Source organism: Parambassis ranga, chromosome 15 (genome assembly GCF_900634625.1).
Source record: "Parambassis ranga chromosome 15, fParRan2.1, whole genome shotgun sequence".
In the NCBI taxonomy this organism is placed as follows: Eukaryota; Metazoa; Chordata; class Actinopteri; family Ambassidae; genus Parambassis; species Parambassis ranga.
In genome coordinates this window covers 16,993,344-17,014,382 of record NC_041035.1, presented here as the reverse complement: position 1 = coordinate 17,014,382, position 21,039 = coordinate 16,993,344, and the positions used below count along the sequence as shown (strand labels likewise).

Below are 21,039 nucleotides of genomic sequence, written 5' to 3'. Positions count from 1 at the left end.
GATTCAGCAACAAAATCCAACAGACTGACCTGGCTACAGCACAGCAACCCCACCAGTTGCCCACGGCAGCTCTGCTCCGCTGCCCTCACTGCATGGTGGTGCTCTTACTATGGCAGCCACTTCCTCATCAAATCTGTCATTGTTTTGCACGGTATTTGGTAGCATTATGTGTGTGACAGACATGAAAATGCAAAAGTAGGACTTGTCATTTCAGTATTCATGGAGTTGGCAAAAGGCCCCCAGATGATTCATTTGCATGGCATCACTCAGCAAGCGCTTGCTGGCAAATGATCTCTGGACGCAGGCACAGGCATAACATACATAAATATGAATCAATATTTGTAAATATATATAATCTTACAGACACAAAAATGTTTGAAAATGAGTCTTAAATAGTTGCCTTGTTAGAGCCATAATCTTTATCCAAGCAAAGATAAATTAAAACTGAAGTCATTTATTGTTGAGCTCTCAGTGTTCCTTCTCACACATATAGATCAAAACCAGCAGACTGTGTACTGTAACTAAACCAAAATGTGACAACCCACATCAATCACACTGGAGTGGCAGTGTTATATGAGGCTTTATAGGACTTTGAATGTCATGCTGCACAAACTGCACAATGTGGATGTGAATGTCGCCAAATACAGATTTATCTTGAGCATTTGACTCGGCTTGCCATGGACTTTGTGTTCTTTCTTTTATGGACCATGCACAAAACCCATGGAACTTATAATGACTATAACAACAAGCTTTCACATGTGAGTATTGAGATAATTATTATTGATGTAATTGTTTGTTTTAGCTGCAGTTCAGCATCATTTTTTTGTCCGTGTGCTGCTGGGATTGTGCCACCTCTACCACAACTGGCTCAGTCAGACTCCTTGGGGACCACTAGCAGCTATAAAGAACAAAAATGCCAACCAGTATTATCAGGCCAGGCAGCGTGTGTGGTGTAGCATGCATTTTTAATGTGCCACCGATAAGAAATACCACTGTTGCTTCTCTTGTCTCTCTTGAAGTTTTACTTCTATTTGTGCGAATGTTGGCAGCTGCTAAAAGCAAACAGCCTCTATCATTAAAGGTTGGAATTGTCTAAATTTAACACAGAGCTCTGCAGGCATGCAATGAGCTGCTCCAGTTATCAAATCACGGCTTGAATATTTCCAGTTGTGTTGAGTTTTTTTGTTTTTTTGTTTGTTGTTGTGTCAGAGGCATGAACATGCATGTGTGTTTGTGTGTGTGCACAGTATCCGTGCTTGTTAGGAGGCTTGGTGGAGTGGAAAAGTGTCTGTGTGTGGAGCAGCACATTAGCCCACTCAAAAAGAATTTCGCCAAAGTCCTTCACTCCACTGACTTTTTGAACATCGCCATTCAAGCTGACATGTTAGACATCAGAACACTGTGAACGGGAACATCTAAGTGGCATCCCAGTCCGCAAATGCTTTTATTTCTCTGAACTACTTTTTTTTTCTATCGAAAGATCTTTGTTTGAAGTTCACTGATGCTAATTTGTGATTGTCAAAATATGAATTATTGTAAAAAAAAAAAAGAGAAATGTCTCCTTGTAACAAAGAGCAGCTCATTTGACCTAGTTTGTGCTTTTATTTGGGACATTTTGTGTTTAAAGTTACATTTGCTAAAATAAGAATTCCTTCCTTGTGGACATGTAGACACACTTCAAAAGCAGCAGTGCGTGATGTGAAGCTGTGGTGATGATCGTCCTATATTTGATTCAGATGTATTTACTGAAAATCCTGCTACAATACCTGTAAGATTTGCAGGCACAGATAGTCGGTAGATTTACATTGCACTGCTGGCTCTGGATGCTTTGAAAAATTGCACCAAGATTTTTTTTTTTGACTCAGCAACAAAGCAGGAAACCTGAACCACCATAAAACTTTTTTATTAGTTTTTGCACCCCGCCTTTTATTCCAGAGTCACAGCGGCGTACACTATTAACCTCTAAGCTTAGTGAGAAGCCTGTGAGAGGCTGCTAAGGATAAGGCGATAAGGTAACCATCAAATGGAGCATATTTAAAGGGTTCAGTTAAGGTGGCAGAGACCAGGAGGTAGACAGTGGATCTGTTTACCGCCTTGAGGTTTTGTGGTTATGCACCAGCACTTCCCATTTAACAGCATGATCTAGGGCTCTGCTGACGACACCAAACATGCAACCCTGAGCCATGCCTCAGTGCCCTGTGCACACACACACACACACAGTGCAATGCACACAAGTCGTTTTTTTGGAACGCTCTGCAAATATCTTGACACAGTGATTCGAGAGGGTGGTTTCACCATTCTTTTTCTTTTTTGTGTCTTCTGCGCTGCCTTCTTGAGGCATTGCCACAATTCATAAACTGTGCCTGTCACACTCTCTGGCCGACTGGGGTTCTGTTATCAATATTTTCTCACTCTGAAAATACACAGCAGTGACACCCCTGCATTTTTATTGGCTGAGGGGTTATATGAGGTTGTCGTGGGGGGGTTAAGAGTTCAAAGGGCAGACAGGAAGTGGGTGTTCTCACAGTGACAGTTCAGGCATGTGTTTGATGGGCTAGACTAATGGCGTGGACCAGCAGTTCTTAATGACCTACCATCTCCAGCCAGTCTGGGGGAGCCTTTCCACTGAGATTTATGACCCATGTTATGGTTACTACTGGGATGACACTTCAGCACTCCTGACAAACTCTAAGTCAGAGTGTGCTCCTCTGGCTTTGCTCTTACTTCTCATTAAGTGGGTCATTGCAAACCTTCAAGGCTTACCTTTACTGCGACACAAAGTATTCCAGTTTAAAGCTCAAGCCCGCTGCTGTAACATTTCAGTTGTTTTTTGAGCTGGAATTTTTGTCTGTTCTGTCCTTGGAAAAAAAAATTGATTCATGTGGTTGTCTAGGGGGCACACTTTGGCAGACACTAAAAAAGATGATGGCAAAGTCAGAAACCCTTCAAACATACATTCAAATAGAAAGCTCCACAGAAACAGATAATGGTCTTCTGATGATTCTAATTGTTGGCCCTCTCCCTGCTCCCCTTAAGGCAGAAATGTGTTGATCCCTCACACAATAGCCAGACTGCACCAATGGCAGGCAAAACAGCAAGCAGAGCTGGTTTAATTAATTCAGATAGTATGAAATATGCATCATTTGGATGGATGTGGCCAAATATGGATTCCTGTTTTGATTTTCACTCAAGATAATTGAAGCAGCTTCTCAGGCAAGGCACAGCCTCACAGCCCTTTGGTATCAGGAGTTCAGGGCTGCTCTGGTCAGCTTCTCTACCAGCTGTTTCTTGTTTGTCTCTTGTTTGCTTCAAAATACATTCTAAGTCTCCATTCATTTTTGAACATTTATGTCTCCCCTGGTGTGTACAAAGGCCGAGCTCACAGGCTCTGTAGATTACGTTGATTGTATTTTTTAAGGCACTGACTGCCCAAACATGTTTTTTAAAATGATCATTTAAGTTGTGGAGACATAGAACAGCAGCAATATTACTTCTCTCTGCTTCCATATACATCAAAACCACAACAAAGTTGAGAACACTCCTCGCCTCCCAGTGGGGTGTAGAAGAAGAAGTCACATGTGCTTAGAAAGCATCTAACACCTCAACCCCCGGCCTGCCCTGTTCACTACTACCACTGCTCCGCCTCACACACACACACACATACGCATTCAGGAGAGTTGTGTCAGACTGATTAGCAACCACATCTCCAATCTCTGATTAGGTGTGGAGTAAATGAAGCGCCCCCCTCAGGCATGCATTTCCATAATGTCAGGTAATTAAACCCCAGTGTTTTAATAGCTCAGGAATAGGAAGACTCCCCAGGAGACTAGACAATGATGATAGACTTTACTAAAAACTAGCATACTATGATCCTCCTCTGAACAGGCCCTGAAACTATTACTTTCAGTGTGCTGCTAATAAAAGATAAATGACACAAAGCTTAACCACTTCACAGCAGACTGTTTAACATGTTCAAATGTTACTGAGGATTAGTTTACTATGTTCATCCATGCTTTGAGACTAGGAACAGGAACATGGTTTTCTTGCTGTTCTGGAAATGATGCACATTTGAGTTGTGTGCTTTCTGTTGATAGCTGACAGATTCCCGAGTGAAACAAAGGCTGGGAAGAGCACGAGTGTCTTTTTCATCACAGAAAAACCTGGAGAGGTGCTATTGTAAACATGACAGTGGATTGTCAGTACATCCCTGTTTGAGTTGCTGTTTTTTGTTTGTGTATGTTGTTCTCGTACTGTATGTGTGCACACAGACAGAGTAACACACACACACACACACAAACACAACAAAAGCCTTTTGATGAGACAAATTCTGCAGTGGGAGTGTTTTCTTTGTCATGCCCACTCATATGTGTGGTGCTCAGATGAGAACAATGCAAGTCCCATAATGGTTCCACAGAAACCTGTGGAAGCTGAGCGAACAGCAGAAGTCACTGTCAACATGTAATCAGGAAAGAAATAATGGCAAAGGCCACAGGCTGAGAGTGAGACCTCTGCCTGATATCACATGTTCATTATCTGATGCTTGTGCACGGAAACATTTTCATAAAAATAATAAGCTCATAATGGGAAAGTGTTCTCTGCTAATGACAGCTGAAGCTGCAGCTGGAACTGAAGATCATTAAAGGCACGGCGCAGCATATGATTCTTCCAATGCCCGCTTTATGAACCACACTTCAAACGCATAGGCTACTTACTTTCAGTAACACGCAAATTAACAGATGTACTTTAAATCCCCTCTAATCTTTCCTCTCTCATGTGCAGCGGATGTCTGTAACTGACAGAGCAGAAATGGAAATGGGCTCGTCTTTAATGACATATTCTTCACACAGACATCACTCTGATTGTTACCTTTGCTTGAACCAGTGAGCTGCCGCTAATGTGGGAATTCAGTCTTTGGTGGGAATGTTTGTAAACCGAGCTGTCATCGAACGGACATGTATCATTGAGGTAGAGAGAATTTCTTGATTTAATGATTGTTTAAAATACCAAAGAATTTATCTCGGCTCATTTCTGGTAGGTGTTTATGCAGGAAAAACTTTTACAAAACTGTAAGAAGCAGACAAAATAATTTTCATTTTTTTGTTTTCATCTCCATGTTCCTCCATGTTTCATCTCCTTGTTATCTTTGGGAGTGTTTTGACCCTCGCTGCAGAAGGCTTCTTGCTTCTTGCTCTTTCTATGTGAAGATGCCTGTGTCTCTGGGTACTCTTGCTGTCTCACACATATCAAAGACATGCATGTTGGGTTCATTGGATTCTAAATTGGCCATAGGTGTGATTGTAAGTGGTCGTTTGCCTCCGTGTAGTCCTGCAGTAGACTGGTAACCTGTCCAGACTGTACCCTGTCCTGATTGGCTTGTGAGCCCTGTAGTACAAGACAGAGCAGGTTAAGAAAATGGATGGATGGAGTATGGATTTGTGGGGGGAAAATAAACACCCAGGAGCCTGGATTTGACCACTGTACAGTAATGGATACATTTAGCTTCTGACTGAATCACACATTTGTTGGCTACATGCTGATTCAATATATAAAGAAAAACACCAGCCTCACAGAATGATATTTTATTTTTATTTTTCCATTGGAGGTGTGATAAACAAACATTTGGATGACATTCATGTAACTTGTTATCTTTGGATGACTGTGGTGTTATTGGAAGCTGCCATCAAAATGCTAAATCTTGTATTGGTAGACACAGCTATTCCAAGTGTGATTACAGGTTTAACTAAGAAAGTGATGAAAAAAGATAACCGTATAATAATTCAAGCCAGTTTCAGGCCCTTCTGGTTCCTTTCCAAAGTATACCCATATACATACGTGTGTGTGTGTGTGTGTGTGTGTGTGTGAGAGAGAGAGAGAGAGTGTGTGTGTCTGAAAAAAGGAATGGCCAAATATATATTTACATGTTTTTAAATGTTTACTGACTCATGTTTGTCTCTCTTTTCAGCAAACTCCAGTCTTCTGGGAGGTGGAGGAGGTGAGTGAATCCATTTGTTTTTATCCTATTGTCTCATTGATTATTCTGTAATATCCTGTGATATTGAATCAATTAAAGTTGCACTTCAGATCTGGCATATAGCTTATCTTGGTTCATGACAGACTTAAGTGTCTGTGTTAAATGTGTCTGAATGTGAGGCCCTAAACATTAGAGCGTAGTGCTGAGCCACGTTGTTCTGTGCCACACTGAGAGATGGCCATTACTATAGCGGCCTGCCGAAGAACATTATCATCAAAGCAATGGAGGAAATCTGAGGCAGTCGACTGTGGTGTGGGAATAATGGGTAGGGAACCGCCCATGCTACTCTTCTTCTTCTTCTTCTTCACTGTTTGACTAGTGCGCTGACATGATTGAAATAATCATTCTTCACCACAGTATGATGAGGTTGTTGGAAAAGGCTCCCAGTCACATGCTGAATGTTAATTTTTACTCTAAAGAGAGAATTTTGCTGGGTACATGTGGGAGTGATATGACAATGAAATGAGGTCAGCGCTTCAGTCTTATCTGTTTATCCATCTGTGTTAGCTGTCACTTTGAATGTGTCTCCTGACAGCCTTCAGTATGAACTATATAGTGTAGCTAATATAATCAATATGTAAACAAAATCAACTCTATGTTGAAGGTTATTGTCACAGTCACTTTTACAGCACGTAGCCATGCACCAACATTTTTACTAACAATTAATGTGTGCAGCTACTTCTGCATCTGACCTGTTATTATTCATTCATACACGTAGCTGTGCTTTATGTGGTCATTGAGCTAGAATACCATCATGTAGCCCAGGTCAGGAGCCAGAAAAGCAAAGCTTAAAGAGACCATTGGAGGACGTCACTGTGATGTCCACCCTTATAATTCATTCAGCATCCCAAAACATGCATTTAATTTGAGGTGAGATATTTTTTAACATTTCTCCATAAATAAATTAGGACTGGAAGGACAGAGGTCACAATAATACAGTAACAAAACCATGTTTATATAGCAGGTCAATGAATCTGTGTCATAGTACACACTGTAGATTAAACTGCATCTGTAGCCCCTGTGTCCTCACACAGATGCAGAAACCACCAGGCCATAAGGGGCTGGGAAACTTTCCTCTGAATTTAATAATCCTTCTATTAAACGTTTCAAAATGGCATATTTGTTTTATTTGTATATTCATAAAGCTATGTGTTGGCGTGGGCATGAAGCCACTTCCAAACCTCAGAATAGTCAACTGCTCAGAGAACATGGTGTTCATTACAGTGTTCATAGAGCTGTCGAAAAATCGTGTTCACATCTCATCATGCAGCGTGGAGTGGCCCTTATCTACTCTGATACATGGTTAAGACTCCAACCTTGCTGCGTGGAATCCCAATCTATAAGTGACACAGAGAGGCCCTCAGCGAACAACCATTTTAAGAATTTCTGTGATTGAGATCAGGGGTCACATATGAGCGCCTCCATAACCAAGCCGGGCCCTGTAAAGCAGAGTGCACTATTGCTCCTGATTGGTGTCTGTCTCTGCCGCTGTCGACTCTTCGTATTGATTCGCCACGTATGGAGAAACACAAGAAGCAATTTTCTTTGCTATTATATTTTCATTATTGTTATTTTGTGACAAATCACCTTTTTACAGTTCTCCAAATCTTGGCCTTGTTGATTGATCCAGTTTCTTCTTCAACTAGTAATAGGCGTATTACAGATTGCTCTGTGTCAACACAGCAGCAACACAAAATCAAGGTGAATTTGCCATCCGTCAACAATGGAATGGAAGATCTCATGTGTCAATTAATGTCGTACACCGAGAGAAAACATTTCAGCTGATTGTGACCTGCAGCTGTGCTTATTAACTCCAGAGGAATTCTAATTGTAGCTAGTGCCATTTTTTTTTTCAGAGCATTCATTCTTAATTGACTTCCAGCGATGCTATTCCTGCCAAGTTACTGGCACAAGATACAAGGTCAATTAACTCTAAAATGCTAACGCTTGCATTTCTTGTGTTAATAATGTTAATAAGACACAAGCATGTTTTTTTTTATGATTTCTTCTATGTAGATTCTTATGCGGTGTTTTTGTTTTTTGGACTTTGCAAAGAATGATTATTATAACCACAGAGAGATTAGTGTTATCTACCAGAGAGCTGAAAATGTTATTTTCCCCTCTAAAACAAAGCTCCACACCATTCGTCTTTTATCTGCATGAGGCCAAGAGGTGTTTTATCTTCCTGTGTCTTTATCACACGGAGGTGGCTGCTAAACCTGCAAAACGGTTCTCTCTGTTGTCACCCGGCCCACCCTCCCTACCTCTATCTGCGGTTTGGCATGTGAAGACCTGCTGCCTTGGTGGCGGCGGGGATCGATGTGAAGAGGAGATGTGCTCTCATATAGGGCCCTCCTTATCTCCCAGCTGTCTTCTCGGGGCTCTGCAGAGGGGCAGCTTCACAACAGGATGATCCATCATGTTGGCCTCACACACCTGAGCCATGCTTAGTTCTCACAGTTCTGGAGGTGGGCCCTCCCGCCAGTGTGTATAAACTGGACAAAGTCTTTACTTTATGTAAGTTACATCACCTCCCACACACGTCTTGTTGTGCCTCTAGCTTTATATGGCCTTTTAGGATTTTTTTGTAACCCTGATATATATGTAGGTATCATTTGAGAGAAAGGTTTCACCTCTCTATATATCATATCATTCTATCAAGTGTAATATGTGGTCTCAGCAAACCAGATCGGACATTTTTGTTGGGTTATTGTTTTGCTGGCTTGCAGCCAGAACAATGTAAGAAGGATGGAAATAAGTGAAAATACGCCCTGGGTGAGATTTGTTTTTTTTTCGTACCCAGATAACACATTATTATATTTTTATTATATTAGTTATGAAGACAAAAACTCCTAAGAAAAGATTCTTATGCCCTGATGCTCTATTAAATCCTTAGAAATCACTGATGGGAATTCTCTCTGGGTTGTGCGTCCTCTGTATTATGTACACAATGGGGTTAACCAAAATAGTACCGTTATCTACGTTAGACATGTTGGTCTCAGAGGGATTCCAAACATACATAGAGGGAAATAACAATGATCTCCGATAATAGCACACTAAATGAGGCCTCTGTGAATAGAGGGTAATTATGAATGGTACCAGGTTGCTCGTGTGATGTGTGTCACAGCATGGCTGGATGCTGGCACAGTCCCAAAAGGATAGACCTGATGTAAACATCATGTTGTCTATCCTGCCTTTCCCCCACATTTGTCTCTTTGTCACACACACACACAAATACGAGCATTCAAGCACACACTGAGCCATGTAATGATACCACGAAGCCCTGTGTAGCCAGAGAGAGGGAGCTGCACTTGCCTTTGATGTCTCCATCCAGGAGGGGAATTGGCTCATTAGCATTCTAACCAGAACCGTTGCCCATTTAGCAGTAGGCTTTAACTAGACCACCCAAACAAATCGTTCTTCTCAGGTCGGGCCCCGTTTCTTTGCTCCAGTCCAGCAGTGGGGCACACGCACGGGTGTTTGCTATGTCCTAACTTGTGCTAATTTAGCCACGGGCAGCTAACGCTCACTGAACTCAGCAGCCTTTGTCATTGCTTACATAATATAGGCTGTAGCGCTGTGGGGCCTCGGCTCGCTGTCCTCGTATGTTTCCTAAACAGTGGTGTGAGTCATGACACGTACCAACACATTGTAATATATGAGATTAATTATGCTTGTTGGTATTATGATGGGCTGTGGTGGTGCTCATTTGGGTCTTTGCCCTCCTCTGCGGTGTAGGACAGTGTAATGCACCCTTGTGACAATAGACAGCTGCAGACTACACAATAACACAGTGGATTGTGTCTACAGGAGCATACATTTCACACAGATGCTTTGTTTTTTTTTTCAAAATCTCAGCAATTTACCTTGCAGATTTGTCTTTTAAAGACAAATTGCACAAAGGTGGGTAGTGACAGACCTCTTTACACCACTTCTCTGCACAGTCAGCATCTATTTGGTTTTCCAGATCATGCACAGTGTCCTTGACACAACACTTTTGTAGAGATGCAACCACCCACAGTGGAGCCCCACAAACTAGCATTGACATAATTCAAGTGGACTCTTATGTACTTGTAGATATAGTATAAATAAATATGTGACAGCTTGTATATTATAGTAGGAAGACAGATAGACAACAGAAGGAGTGAAATGTGCAAACTTCTGCTTATAGTTAGCTTAGCTGACCAAAGAAAACATAGCAGGTTCAGCAGAACTCTGCTGTGCAACTACAGGACTGGTTTTTACAACAGAACAGTGTGCTTAAAAAAGACAATGTATTCAGTTTCAGACATGTTTGGATAATCCTTTATCAAGATTCCTAAGTGCTTCACTGTGCTTATCTCTGTCTCCATTCGTTATGCAAAGAGCTCTGTTTTCTTTTCCTGTCACCTCCAGGTGAACCATTATCCTCGGTCTGGGTCCTGCCCGAGGCTTGTTTATTGAGTAGATTGGGACGACCAGGGCACGGAGCTCTGCGCAGGGGGAGGGGTATAGGTCAAGATATAGGATGGTGTTGTGTGACGGTTTGGGCTGGATGGCCCTCTGTCCCTTACACAGCTCCCTGGAAGCCTACAAACTAATCACTCAAAGATGACATATTATTCTCATAATTCATAGGCTGCAGACCATGCTTGACTGATGGTCCTCAGTTCACAGATGGTAGTAACAGCCATTAGCATAACTTATGACAGAGATAGCGAATTTCCCCATGGAGTAGCCTAAATAATGTAAAATGATAAATTGAATGCAAAGATTCCTCAGTCAGTGGGGAACCCTTGGGATTTACTTATCTCCTCATATTTAGAGGGGATTTAGTTACACTCTGATCTAGGCCTGCCTTGTATTTATGCTGTTATATTCCATGATACAAATGTGCGCCTGTCCTCCTCTTTGGGCTTAGCCCTGCTAACTATTTATGAGGTAAACACAAAACATAAATGCATTTTTAATCTCTGTCAGTGTGTGAGTTTATATTTACCTGTGATTTTAGTAGGTTGTTTTCAGGATGGGGCTTGATTCACACCCTTTAATGGTTGCATGGGCGTGCCCTCCCTCATTAGTTTAAACCAAGGATATTCATTTAAATAATGAAAATTAAAAAAAAAAAAAATCTTATTTTAATTGCAGACAAGCATCAGTCACTGATTTTTTTTTTAAATTTTAATTTTTTTTTTTTAATCTTTGCCTTGACTGATGATTGCATCTAATTATAACAGTGGTGACGTAGTTTAGAGGGCATCACACTGAAATTAGCAGGACAAGGTCATCTTGGTGGACTGCAGTTTGCGGTACCCCGGTGAAGATGAAATTTGCATTTCTGTGTGAAAGTCCTCATCTCTGTTTTCCTCCTGCCACCACAGAGTACAGTCACCACGAATACCCCCCCCCCTATCCTCCAATCAGCAGTGATGGATGGACTAATTGATGCAGAATGATTGGGCCATTCATTTTATCCTACAACAGTGGGTTCCATATTTAGGATTAGCGTTGCTTTATAATGGGAAAGGAAGAAGAACCGGGCAGGGAGTCAATGAATCCTAGAGGGAAAGAAGGACAGTGTGAGGAACACTTATAAAAAATGTAAAGACAAAAAAAGGGGAAGAGGAAAAAGTCCTGGAGCCATTATGAGGAGCAGTAAAACTGGTCAGTAGTGTAATACCCTGCTCATAGTACATAAGGGAGTGTTCCAGGGAGAGGTGTGCATGTGCCAATAAGAGCGTGTCAGCGGGCCATATAGCGTCCATACATCCTGGTATCCATCTATTAGCTTGTGAATCATTCTTCTCTGTCCCCATATATAAATCAAGCTGCCGGCCGATGCCTGCGGCAGTCGTGTCATTAGCAAGTTGTCGGCATCACTTGATCTCTGGCACCGCAGTGCGGGTGAGGGAAAGGGTCTACCTTCATACTGCACACACACGCGCGGCATATCAAACTGTACTGCACTTCTGCTGTCTGGCTGAAGCTCTATGGAGGACTACACAGTGACATGCTTACTGAAAGACATGTTTTAATTTAACTTCTCTGAAAACCATGATTTTATATGGACAATATATCTGTAATGAAAGAACAAGTCTGTAGCGTGCATTTTAGATTAGTTTTAAGTTTCGTTTTTACATCATTTTGATGAATTTGCAGATTTTTGTGTAAACTTCAAAGCTGCCTGCGAGGAGCACCACTACAAAGTCCTTGATTGTAGTTAAAAAAACTATGATAAGAGAAATTGTGTTTTATGATTTTCTGCTGCACCCTACCCACCTATTTGCTCATTTTTAGACTGATACAGAGTCTCTCATGCCACCGAGGGGTTGTTTGAGGTGGAGGGCATTTGCCGCTCTAGAATCTCTCCCATCGTCCATTGAACCTGAGGACCGAGAAGCCTTGGAGTCTTATCAGTTTGAAATGCTAGCCCTGTCAGTCATGGAGCAGTTTCACATTTTGGCTTTTAGTTAAGATAAAGTACCATTTTTCTAACTATAGAGTCTTGATTTTTTTTTTTTATGCAAGTTTCTTTGCTTGTGCTCATGATTTTGTGCTTCCAAGGAAACAAAACATCATGCAGTAGGCCATCTGAAATTCTCAGGATCATTTAGTTGAAAATAAATATATGTGATGTTGCAGTCGGTTCCTCTCTTCCCCTCAGGGTAGCTGTTGTAAACATATTGCAGCTGCTTGTTTTGTTTTGCGTGTGACCTCTGCAGTCTCTCTCTTTTTCCGTTTTGTGATCTTTCTCTTTCTCTCTCTCAAAAAGAAGGAGCGATGTTTAGCAATCCTTAAACATGTAGCCTATATTCTGTCTACCTAGTAATTCAGTTGTTTTTGTTCAATAAGGGCATTCAGTTTAAGAATCATCCACCTTATTCTGTCACCCCTCATCACACAAAGTGAGAATACCACCACAGGGCACGAGAAGTGGGCAAGAAATTGTCAATTTAGTTTTCTTCCACATTGCATCACACATGACCTCCTCCCGTACCCCAAACCCCCCCTCTTGTGCACCAGCATTTCTGGGTCAGTTGTTAAGATTTTAGACAACTCAATGCATTACCAACCCCAGTGTCAGAGCACATTTGTATCCTGAACGGCCTTTATTGTGGCTGTTTTGGGGATAGATCATGCACACACTTCACTGCGCTGTTTTCTGTGTGTATTACATATATATGCCCCTGTGAGTATGAGACAGTGTGTGTGCATACCTTGCTTATACAATGGCATGTCTATGTGTCTGTCTGAGTTTTAGTGTGTGTGTGCTTGTGTCTGGGTGTGTGAGATGGTTCTGGGATAACTGGATGCTGAGCTGTCTTGTCAGTTGACTCAGTGGTCAGTTTTGGTCCTGCTGCCCCCAGCAATGCACGATGGAGTGATGAGATCTGACAGACGGGGACAGTTCCTAGCAGGGCACTACCCCATCCTGTAGTCTCACCAATCATAGCAAGGCTATTACAAGGACATCAGATGATGCTCAGAAAACCCAGGCACATGCTCACAAATGAGTCAGATGGCTGACATGCCAATATACCAATCACATGAAACCCTGCTATTTAAAAAAAAAAGATGAGTGAGAAATTCTTGAAAAGTATATATTAAGAACAGAACAGACAGATGAAGGAAAAGCAAACTGAAATGCAAAAATACACAAGATCTGGTTTTTCAATGTATGTGACTTGACCTGAACCCTGAGGCTCAGTGAAAAAAGAAAGGGGTAGGGATCTGAGGAATTCCTCAACACAAAGCTTCTCCTCATGCCATACAGTCTTTATATCTGTATTCAGTTGTGTCTTTTTTCTACCTTACTGTTGTATGTAAAAGGTACAGAGATGGATTTTTTATTGCTCTTTCAAGCTGTCACTGAAAGCCAAGTTAACGTCTTTGTGTAAGACTACAATAGGGTGCAAAGTTTTCATGATGTGTAGAATCTTCCATCAGATGAACAATGGTAAAGCTGTGAATTGGGCGGATAGTAGTTGGAGTGCTTCCCCCTTTCAGCAGAACATGAAATTGACATCCATATAACAGAAACAGTTAGAGAAGGCTCTTTGTTGTTGTTGTCAAAGCAATGGTATAGCAGTTTAATACCGCTACATACATTTCTTTGATACAGTTAGGCACACTAGACACTGATTCTGTTCTGAAACATCTTTTGATTCTGGACATCTTGCTTTGTTTGGTTCAGTGTAAATGAACAAAGGTGAGTGAACGTGGTGTAATGAAAGTGATGTCTGGGTGAACAGAACTAGTAATAAGGGTAGTTGAAGAGCCAGTGCTGGAAGAAATTATTAGTACATTTCCATCAAGCAGAGCCAGTCGCCATTATTTCAGCCAGTCTCTGTTAATAGTTAATAATACTTCTACAGATTCTTAACATTAGTCTACTGTGGTTTTCAGTGTATCTGCCTGAGGAGGTACAGCATGGTATGTTTTCCATTTAGACCACACACTACTGGTGGGAGGGAAGCTACTTGAACTGTTAATACTAAAAATGTGCTGTAACGTGTGTTTTGTTAAATCACCACATTTACAAAATTACCATGGTACATTCTTAAGTGTTAATGTACCATGTGCCTTTCTGCCTGTTCACTGTAGCTCACGCTCTGTCTTAAAGCTTAAAATACATCTGAGGTGGATGACATTTAGGGGTTTGAACTGCCTATAGTTTGCACATTCACTGACTTCTATTCTTGACAAAAGCATTAAGAAACAAACACAAAGCCCTAACTTCTCTCCAGTGACGGGAGTGTGCAGTAACTCTGAGTTGTTGTATAGATCTGAAGCTTGTGTGTGACACTGCCCTGATAATAGGTGTTTGAACTATCTGTGGGAGCAAAGAAAGGAGCCTATTCACGTGAGCACCTCTAAAAGTACTGGTTGCTCCCTGATTAGTGGCACTTCTTTGACACTTTCTGTGCAGAGACACTGACCTGCCATGGTGGCCTTTTGCCAACTAGTAACAAACTGTCAAGCGTTCTGCATCTCTCCTGGGGCAGCCTAGTTAGCTGTGTCTGACAGGCCACTTGCCTACAAGGAAGGTTTCAGCCCAGGGAGGGCAGAGCAAGCTCCAGAGGAAAACTGTCATCTTTTTGTCAGACCACAGGGAAGAGGAGGAGTTCTCTGTCCCTTTCTCCATCTCTCTCTCACCCTCTTTCTCTGTGTATCAGCCTGTTCCCCTGGTGAAGATCTTCACTTTTCCGGTGCCTGTTATGCTCCTCTCAGCCTGACTGTGCAGAATAAACAGACGGGTGTCAGAGGATGAAATGCCCGGCGTCCCCAAGGAGCAGGACTCGTCGTTGTGTTAACGCTCTCACTGTTTCCTCCTGAGGGCCACAGCAGCCATCCCAGTATGCTGGCTGAGAGTGACACTGAGACAGGCAGTTGGACTGAGGTGAAAGACGCTCCATGTGTCCTTCCTGAGGGAGAGATGAGAGTTTATACCGCAGGGATGATGCCCGCCACTCCAGCTAATCCTCTTTTCCCAGACACTTCATTATCACCCGCACACTGCAGCCACAGTATGTGTGTGCTGACAGATCTCTGAGGGGAACCCAGAGTCTCACGTTAAGGTGAAAGAGAAAGAAACGAGTACAGAAGAAGTGGAAGAAAGGTGAGGTGAACAATGCGAGAAGAGGAAGGTGGTATGAAGAATGACGTGAAGGAAACGCAGAGTAGAAGGTGTGGTGGAGGTAGAGAGCAAATGTCAGACGTAGTGGGTGGTAGTGAGAAGAGAACAGTTTGTGCTAAGTCTTCCAATTTCACTTTGCCTATTTTCGTTTTTCACTACAGAAGCCAGTCAGAGAAAAAAAACACAGTTGGAAATGGGTCCTTTCTTTTATTAAATGTCACACTTCATCAAATATATAGCTCCTTTAGCTTAACAGTTAAATGATAAGTATGTTATCAGGGTGAAAAATAACGTCAAATTAAGTTGAACTAAACGTGCCATTTATATGAAGAACCCCGTGCATTCAGGGAGCTTAGATAGATAGGAATTGAGTTTTCAGTATACACAATCCAATTAATATTCGTGTACGTGCTCCTCTCTGTGTTGGGCATGTGCAGAGGTGTCTGCTGGGAAGAAGATTAATTTCTGAGTGGGAGAGTGCAGCAAAGCTATTTGAGCCCACTGAAACATGTTGGCTCTCTACTGTGAGACTCGCATTAGCACATGCCATAATTGATGGAGGAGCATACTTAGCGGTAATAATGGGCATGGGCATTATAGGGGGTGGTATCAAGACATTATTTCCAGAAAGCTCTAATTAAGCTTTTTGCTGTGACTTTGGTGTAGTACCGACTGTCCAGTGTCATCAGAAATGCTTTCTAAGTCTCTGATAAACACACTGCTTGCCAATCAGTTTGTTCTGGGCCTCCCATGCGCAGGGAAAATAAACAAGTTCATCAAACAGTGAGAGACAGTGCTCCTCTCCGCTGACTAGTCCTGGCCCTGATGAAACGGCAATCAGCTCAGTACCATAGGGAGCCATTGTGTTTACAGTCGGTGGGTGGATGGACTGCTGTTAGCTAGGGGAGATTAGACCTTTGAGACCAGCTGGGACATTCCCACCACCAGCGAGCTCCACCTGTGAAATTGCAAACAAGACCATGTCCCTTCCCTTCAACCTCCACGGCCACTCACGTAATCAACATCACACTGACACTTTCCCGTGGCTCCTCAATCATTGCAGTATGAAGGAGTGTGTGTGTGTTTGGACCCTCCCCCCACCTCCCCCATTGAAAGGTCAAGATGTGTGGTGGATCCTGTAAAGAACAAGAAATACTTAACCTTGATGTTATATACCAACAACTCTGCCCTTCCTCCCTCAACTGTTTGAATTTTATATTAGCTCCTTGAAATTGTATTGGCACTGCCCCTAAGATAAGGCGTGAATGCTGTTCCACAGTCGCTGTTTTCAGACGCCGTGTTCTACATAGACAAAGCAAGCCTGAAGGAAATACTGCAGGATAGAGTGCGAATGTGAGCCTCAGCTGACAGCCCCTGGAACGTGTTTCTCCCCCTTGGTGGGCAACGGAGAAAACCTCACCAAGCGTGACAATAACAGAATGCCAAAACATGGATTGGGCCAAATGAGCTGTGAACGCAAACAAAGTAGCGAATTTGTTCTGTGGCGTTTGGGGTGGACATGTGTCCCCTCAGCATGTTAAATACTGCGCAGGCAGGCAGGCAGGCAGGCAGTGGAAAAACGGAAGAATAATTAAGGAAAGATAAAAGACAAGCCAGAAAGGTAGAAGGTAAAGTGAGCCAAACAAAGCAGCTATGACGATGTCAGCCCAAGGATGTGTATGTTAATTATTCTAGCTGCAGTGTGTGAGGGTGTCTGTGTGCCCATGCTATTTCTCTGGAGCCCACCTTAGATTTGTCATGCCTTATGGTTTTGAATTTTTGAAGCATGAGCTGCAGAGTGCATTAGTTGTTGTGTTCTGCTGTCACCCCCCCCCCCCCCCACCCCCCCACCCCACAAGAATCAGCCTTTTATGTATGACTTCATATTACCTCACGAGTAATACTATAAGTTTATATCGGCCTTGTCTTCGGATGTCCCTGTTTCTTTGTGCTGTGTGTGTGTATTCCTGGACCAGGCAGTGAAACCCACACTGCCTGCCTGCAATCCTGGCTCAGCTGTTAAATGTTTTATTTACTGAGCCCTGATGAGATAAGAGCTGGGTGTGTTGGAATGTCTGTCTGAGGACATCAGCATGCCCCTCTTTGTGTGTATGCTTGTTTTAAGTGCTGATTGGTCATTTGGCATCCGTCCCTCAACACTAAAATGGACTCTTAGAGCAGCTCAGGAAGGCTATAAACATATGCAGCCGACGGCAGGGCTACTGTAAAAAAAAAGCCTGATAATATGCAGCTTTTTGAATGGTTCCATTGGGCTGTTTTACAAATGGATTTCGAACTTTTTAGTGCGATGCTAATTAGCTATGGCTTCCACATTTTGCAGGACTGTGCTGTTGTATGCATTATTGTTTTACCCCCTCTCCTTCCTACATGCGAGACTGAGACAGACCAGTTAAGGAATCAAAAAAGCCCAACTGCATGGAAAATGGATCTGTGCAGGGTGGCTTGTTAATTCCCCCGCGTGCCTCCTGAGGTGAATCGCTCTTGATGCGGACGCTGCCTTTGATCATTCACAAAGCGTGTAGCAGCAAGGTCTGTACTGGCACCCAACAGATGGTCATTAAATCATGCGTTTTATTTTACTGGAGCTTTTTACATTCCTGCAAGATCTCTCTGCTTTTATTGCTGCCATTTAAGATGGCTACCATGCTGATTAGAAACACGCAGAGACTTTTTTTGTGCGAGTGCCAATAGATGTGATGGAAAAACAATGTGCACAGTAACATTGCATTAATTCAGATTCAACGCTCTTTCCTCTTTGCAGGGTTTATTTTACTCTTAGAGCTTACAGAGGCACAGGCGTTAGATAGGATTAGCCTGTGAATTTTTATTGATCACCGGAGGTGCTCTTAGTATAAGAATTCTTGACGTTTTTTTTTTATTTTTTGGAGACATTTAAGGTCTACTGCTACTGTAAAGTGGTGGGACTTGTTCAAATGCTATCAAACCCTGCAGAACCTACTTATAATAACAACCAACTCCTACCTCTTGTCCACTGCACTCTAAAAACTTGTAAATCTCAGTGTCAGTCAGCGTCATGCAGAGAGAAATGCCTAATTAGGCGCGCATGATTGACTAGTGAGCGGAATTAGAAATCCACCTTAATGATGCATGTCATCTGGAAGGCATTTAAATAGCTGACCCCCACCAGCTACCTTAGTAAAGCAAGAAACAAATGATCAAGGCTCTTCACGTCAACTGTGGTTTGAGTTACTGTGGGCACTTCAGTGGAAGTCTTAGGAAGACAACTTGGATTTAATGGAAACAGGTTGATATATAAGTTGTATTTAACAATACACAATTTGCAAAGTGAGGTAGAAGGTTTGTGGTTAAGCAGGATTTAGTTGTTTATTAGGGGAAACTCTTCCTGCAGAGTTGTGCTGTTTACCTCAGCGTATATCATCGCTAAAGCAGAATATTTGATGCAATAATATTTTCTTCTCCAGACATGTAGCTGCTCACTTTTTTTTCAGATTTAAAATATTTTGTATTTGATGTTTGTCCTCATAATTTACAACCATCTGTTCATATTTCTGCACAACAGGCTGATCCATGTGTTCCTCCCTCTTCTAACCTGCTCCAGCCCAAATATGGTTTTATTTGCATCGAATGCAAATCTATTACAGTTCAAACTGTTGCAAATGAAATCTTTTGAAGCAAACACCCACACATAAACCCACATCAGCTCACATTGCCGTTATAGTGATATAGTGTCAGAATGTAGTGGCTGTATAAATCCTTTGCAAATCCTTTTATATTAACGGGTGTGATGATGGACAGAGGCTGTGTATTATATTGGCATGGAGGGGCCAAAGTTCCTGACATGGCAATTTGCTGTCTTTTATTTTGGGTGAGCGGTGACAATAGGGCGCTGTAGGCTCATTCGGGTCCCCGTGTACTGCAGTGTGAAAGCAGCTTGGCTTTTTGCCCTCAGGGTCAGTGCAGGGATCTCCAACACCGCAACTGATGAGCACTAATCTGGCCTACTCGGCAAACACGAGCCTTTCTCTGTAACCTTCAAGCCGTGAAACACAATTTACAGAGGTGGCAGGGGGTCAGGGGGGGCCGTGGTGACAACAGCAAAAGGTGGGGGGGGGGGGTGTTTTTATACAAGTCAGCACATTTATATTCATTGTAACAAACTAATAATACCATGCTTTCAATAGTAATGAATTAAAAAATGTCACAGGCTTTGACATAGCTGCTGTTTATATTTTAACTTGTTATGGAAGCAACCTTAAATTAGATCCCCTTTGTGTTGTGTATAATTATTGGTTATAACAATTTTCATTTGTTGGCATTTTATCATGAAAGGATGAAAACATGACTTCATTACAAAGGAAAGACAGATAAAATGTCCCTTTTGTCTCCCGTCCTCAACATTATCATCATGTTGATGTTATGAAGCAACAATCAAAGTTTTTACTTCTTCTGCTCTCAGTGGGCCGTGTAACACATGCACACTGCTCACATCATTAACATCTGTTAGCAAGCCTACTTATCTATGCAACCTACATGCTATCTGTAGTTTAATAATAGCTATGCATGTTTTGTCTCTTTCCTAGAACCCATTTTGGTGAGTTAACTCCTGATTTGATATTCATGAAAATGTCTGCACCTGCATATATCTGTTAGGAGCAGCAGCACTCTTCTCGTGCAGCTAATACCGAAGTTGATTAAAGAATTTAAATGGTCCATTTAACCCCTAACACAGGCGAGACCTACCTGTGTGATAGTACCATTACTTTGCAGTAATTCCTGCAGGCAGCAGCTTGAATTGATCCCTCCTCAGCCATCAGGAAGTTTTAGTGCTGCTATGTGTGTGCTCAAAGCCCAGTTTAATAAAGCTAGCCGGTCATGAGCCGTTAAACCAGAGGAGAACAATAAATAAACAGACCTGCTCTGCCCTCCTCTACCATTCTCTCACTTCCGTCTCACCACATGTGCTTCATGCTGGGAGAGCGTAGCCCCTTGACATGACTTGCTTACAGCTGAAGGCAGAGCTGAGCCTCTAAGTGCTAGCATTAGCATGACAAGGTTTCCCTTGAAAAACAAACACACATATTACAATAACATGTTTTTTCTTTTTTTACTTACAATGGTATGCTTCATAGGACGTTATTGTGTTTATTATTATGCATAAACAGGATGTTGGGAATGTGTTATGAGAGTAGTGCCACAACACAGGCCGTCAGCGAGGCAGATTGATGTTGAGGGGCCTGGCCGATGGAGATAGAGTTTATCTGCTGCAGGCTGGGATATGAAATCTAATCACATGAGTGCCAGGTGAGGAAGTGCAGCCACAGATGAGCCACTAACGCACACCATCACACTTGTATTCAACAAATGGCAAGGAATTTCTCTCTGCTGGGTT

General features: G+C 42.3%; 1 protein-coding gene across 5 annotated transcripts in view; it reads left to right on the top strand.

Annotated features, from left to right (window-relative positions):
* macrod2 (mono-ADP ribosylhydrolase 2) overlaps positions 1-21,039 on the top strand; it is a 353,444-nt gene that overhangs the window by 99,476 nt on the left and 232,929 nt on the right. For all 5 annotated transcript variants that reach the window (XM_028422749.1, XM_028422747.1, XM_028422751.1 and 2 more), the window contains exon 4: positions 5,963-5,992. In XM_028422749.1, the coding sequence (XP_028278550.1) occupies positions 5,963-5,992 (30 nt within the window). The remainder of the gene's footprint in view (positions 1-5,962; positions 5,993-21,039) is intronic.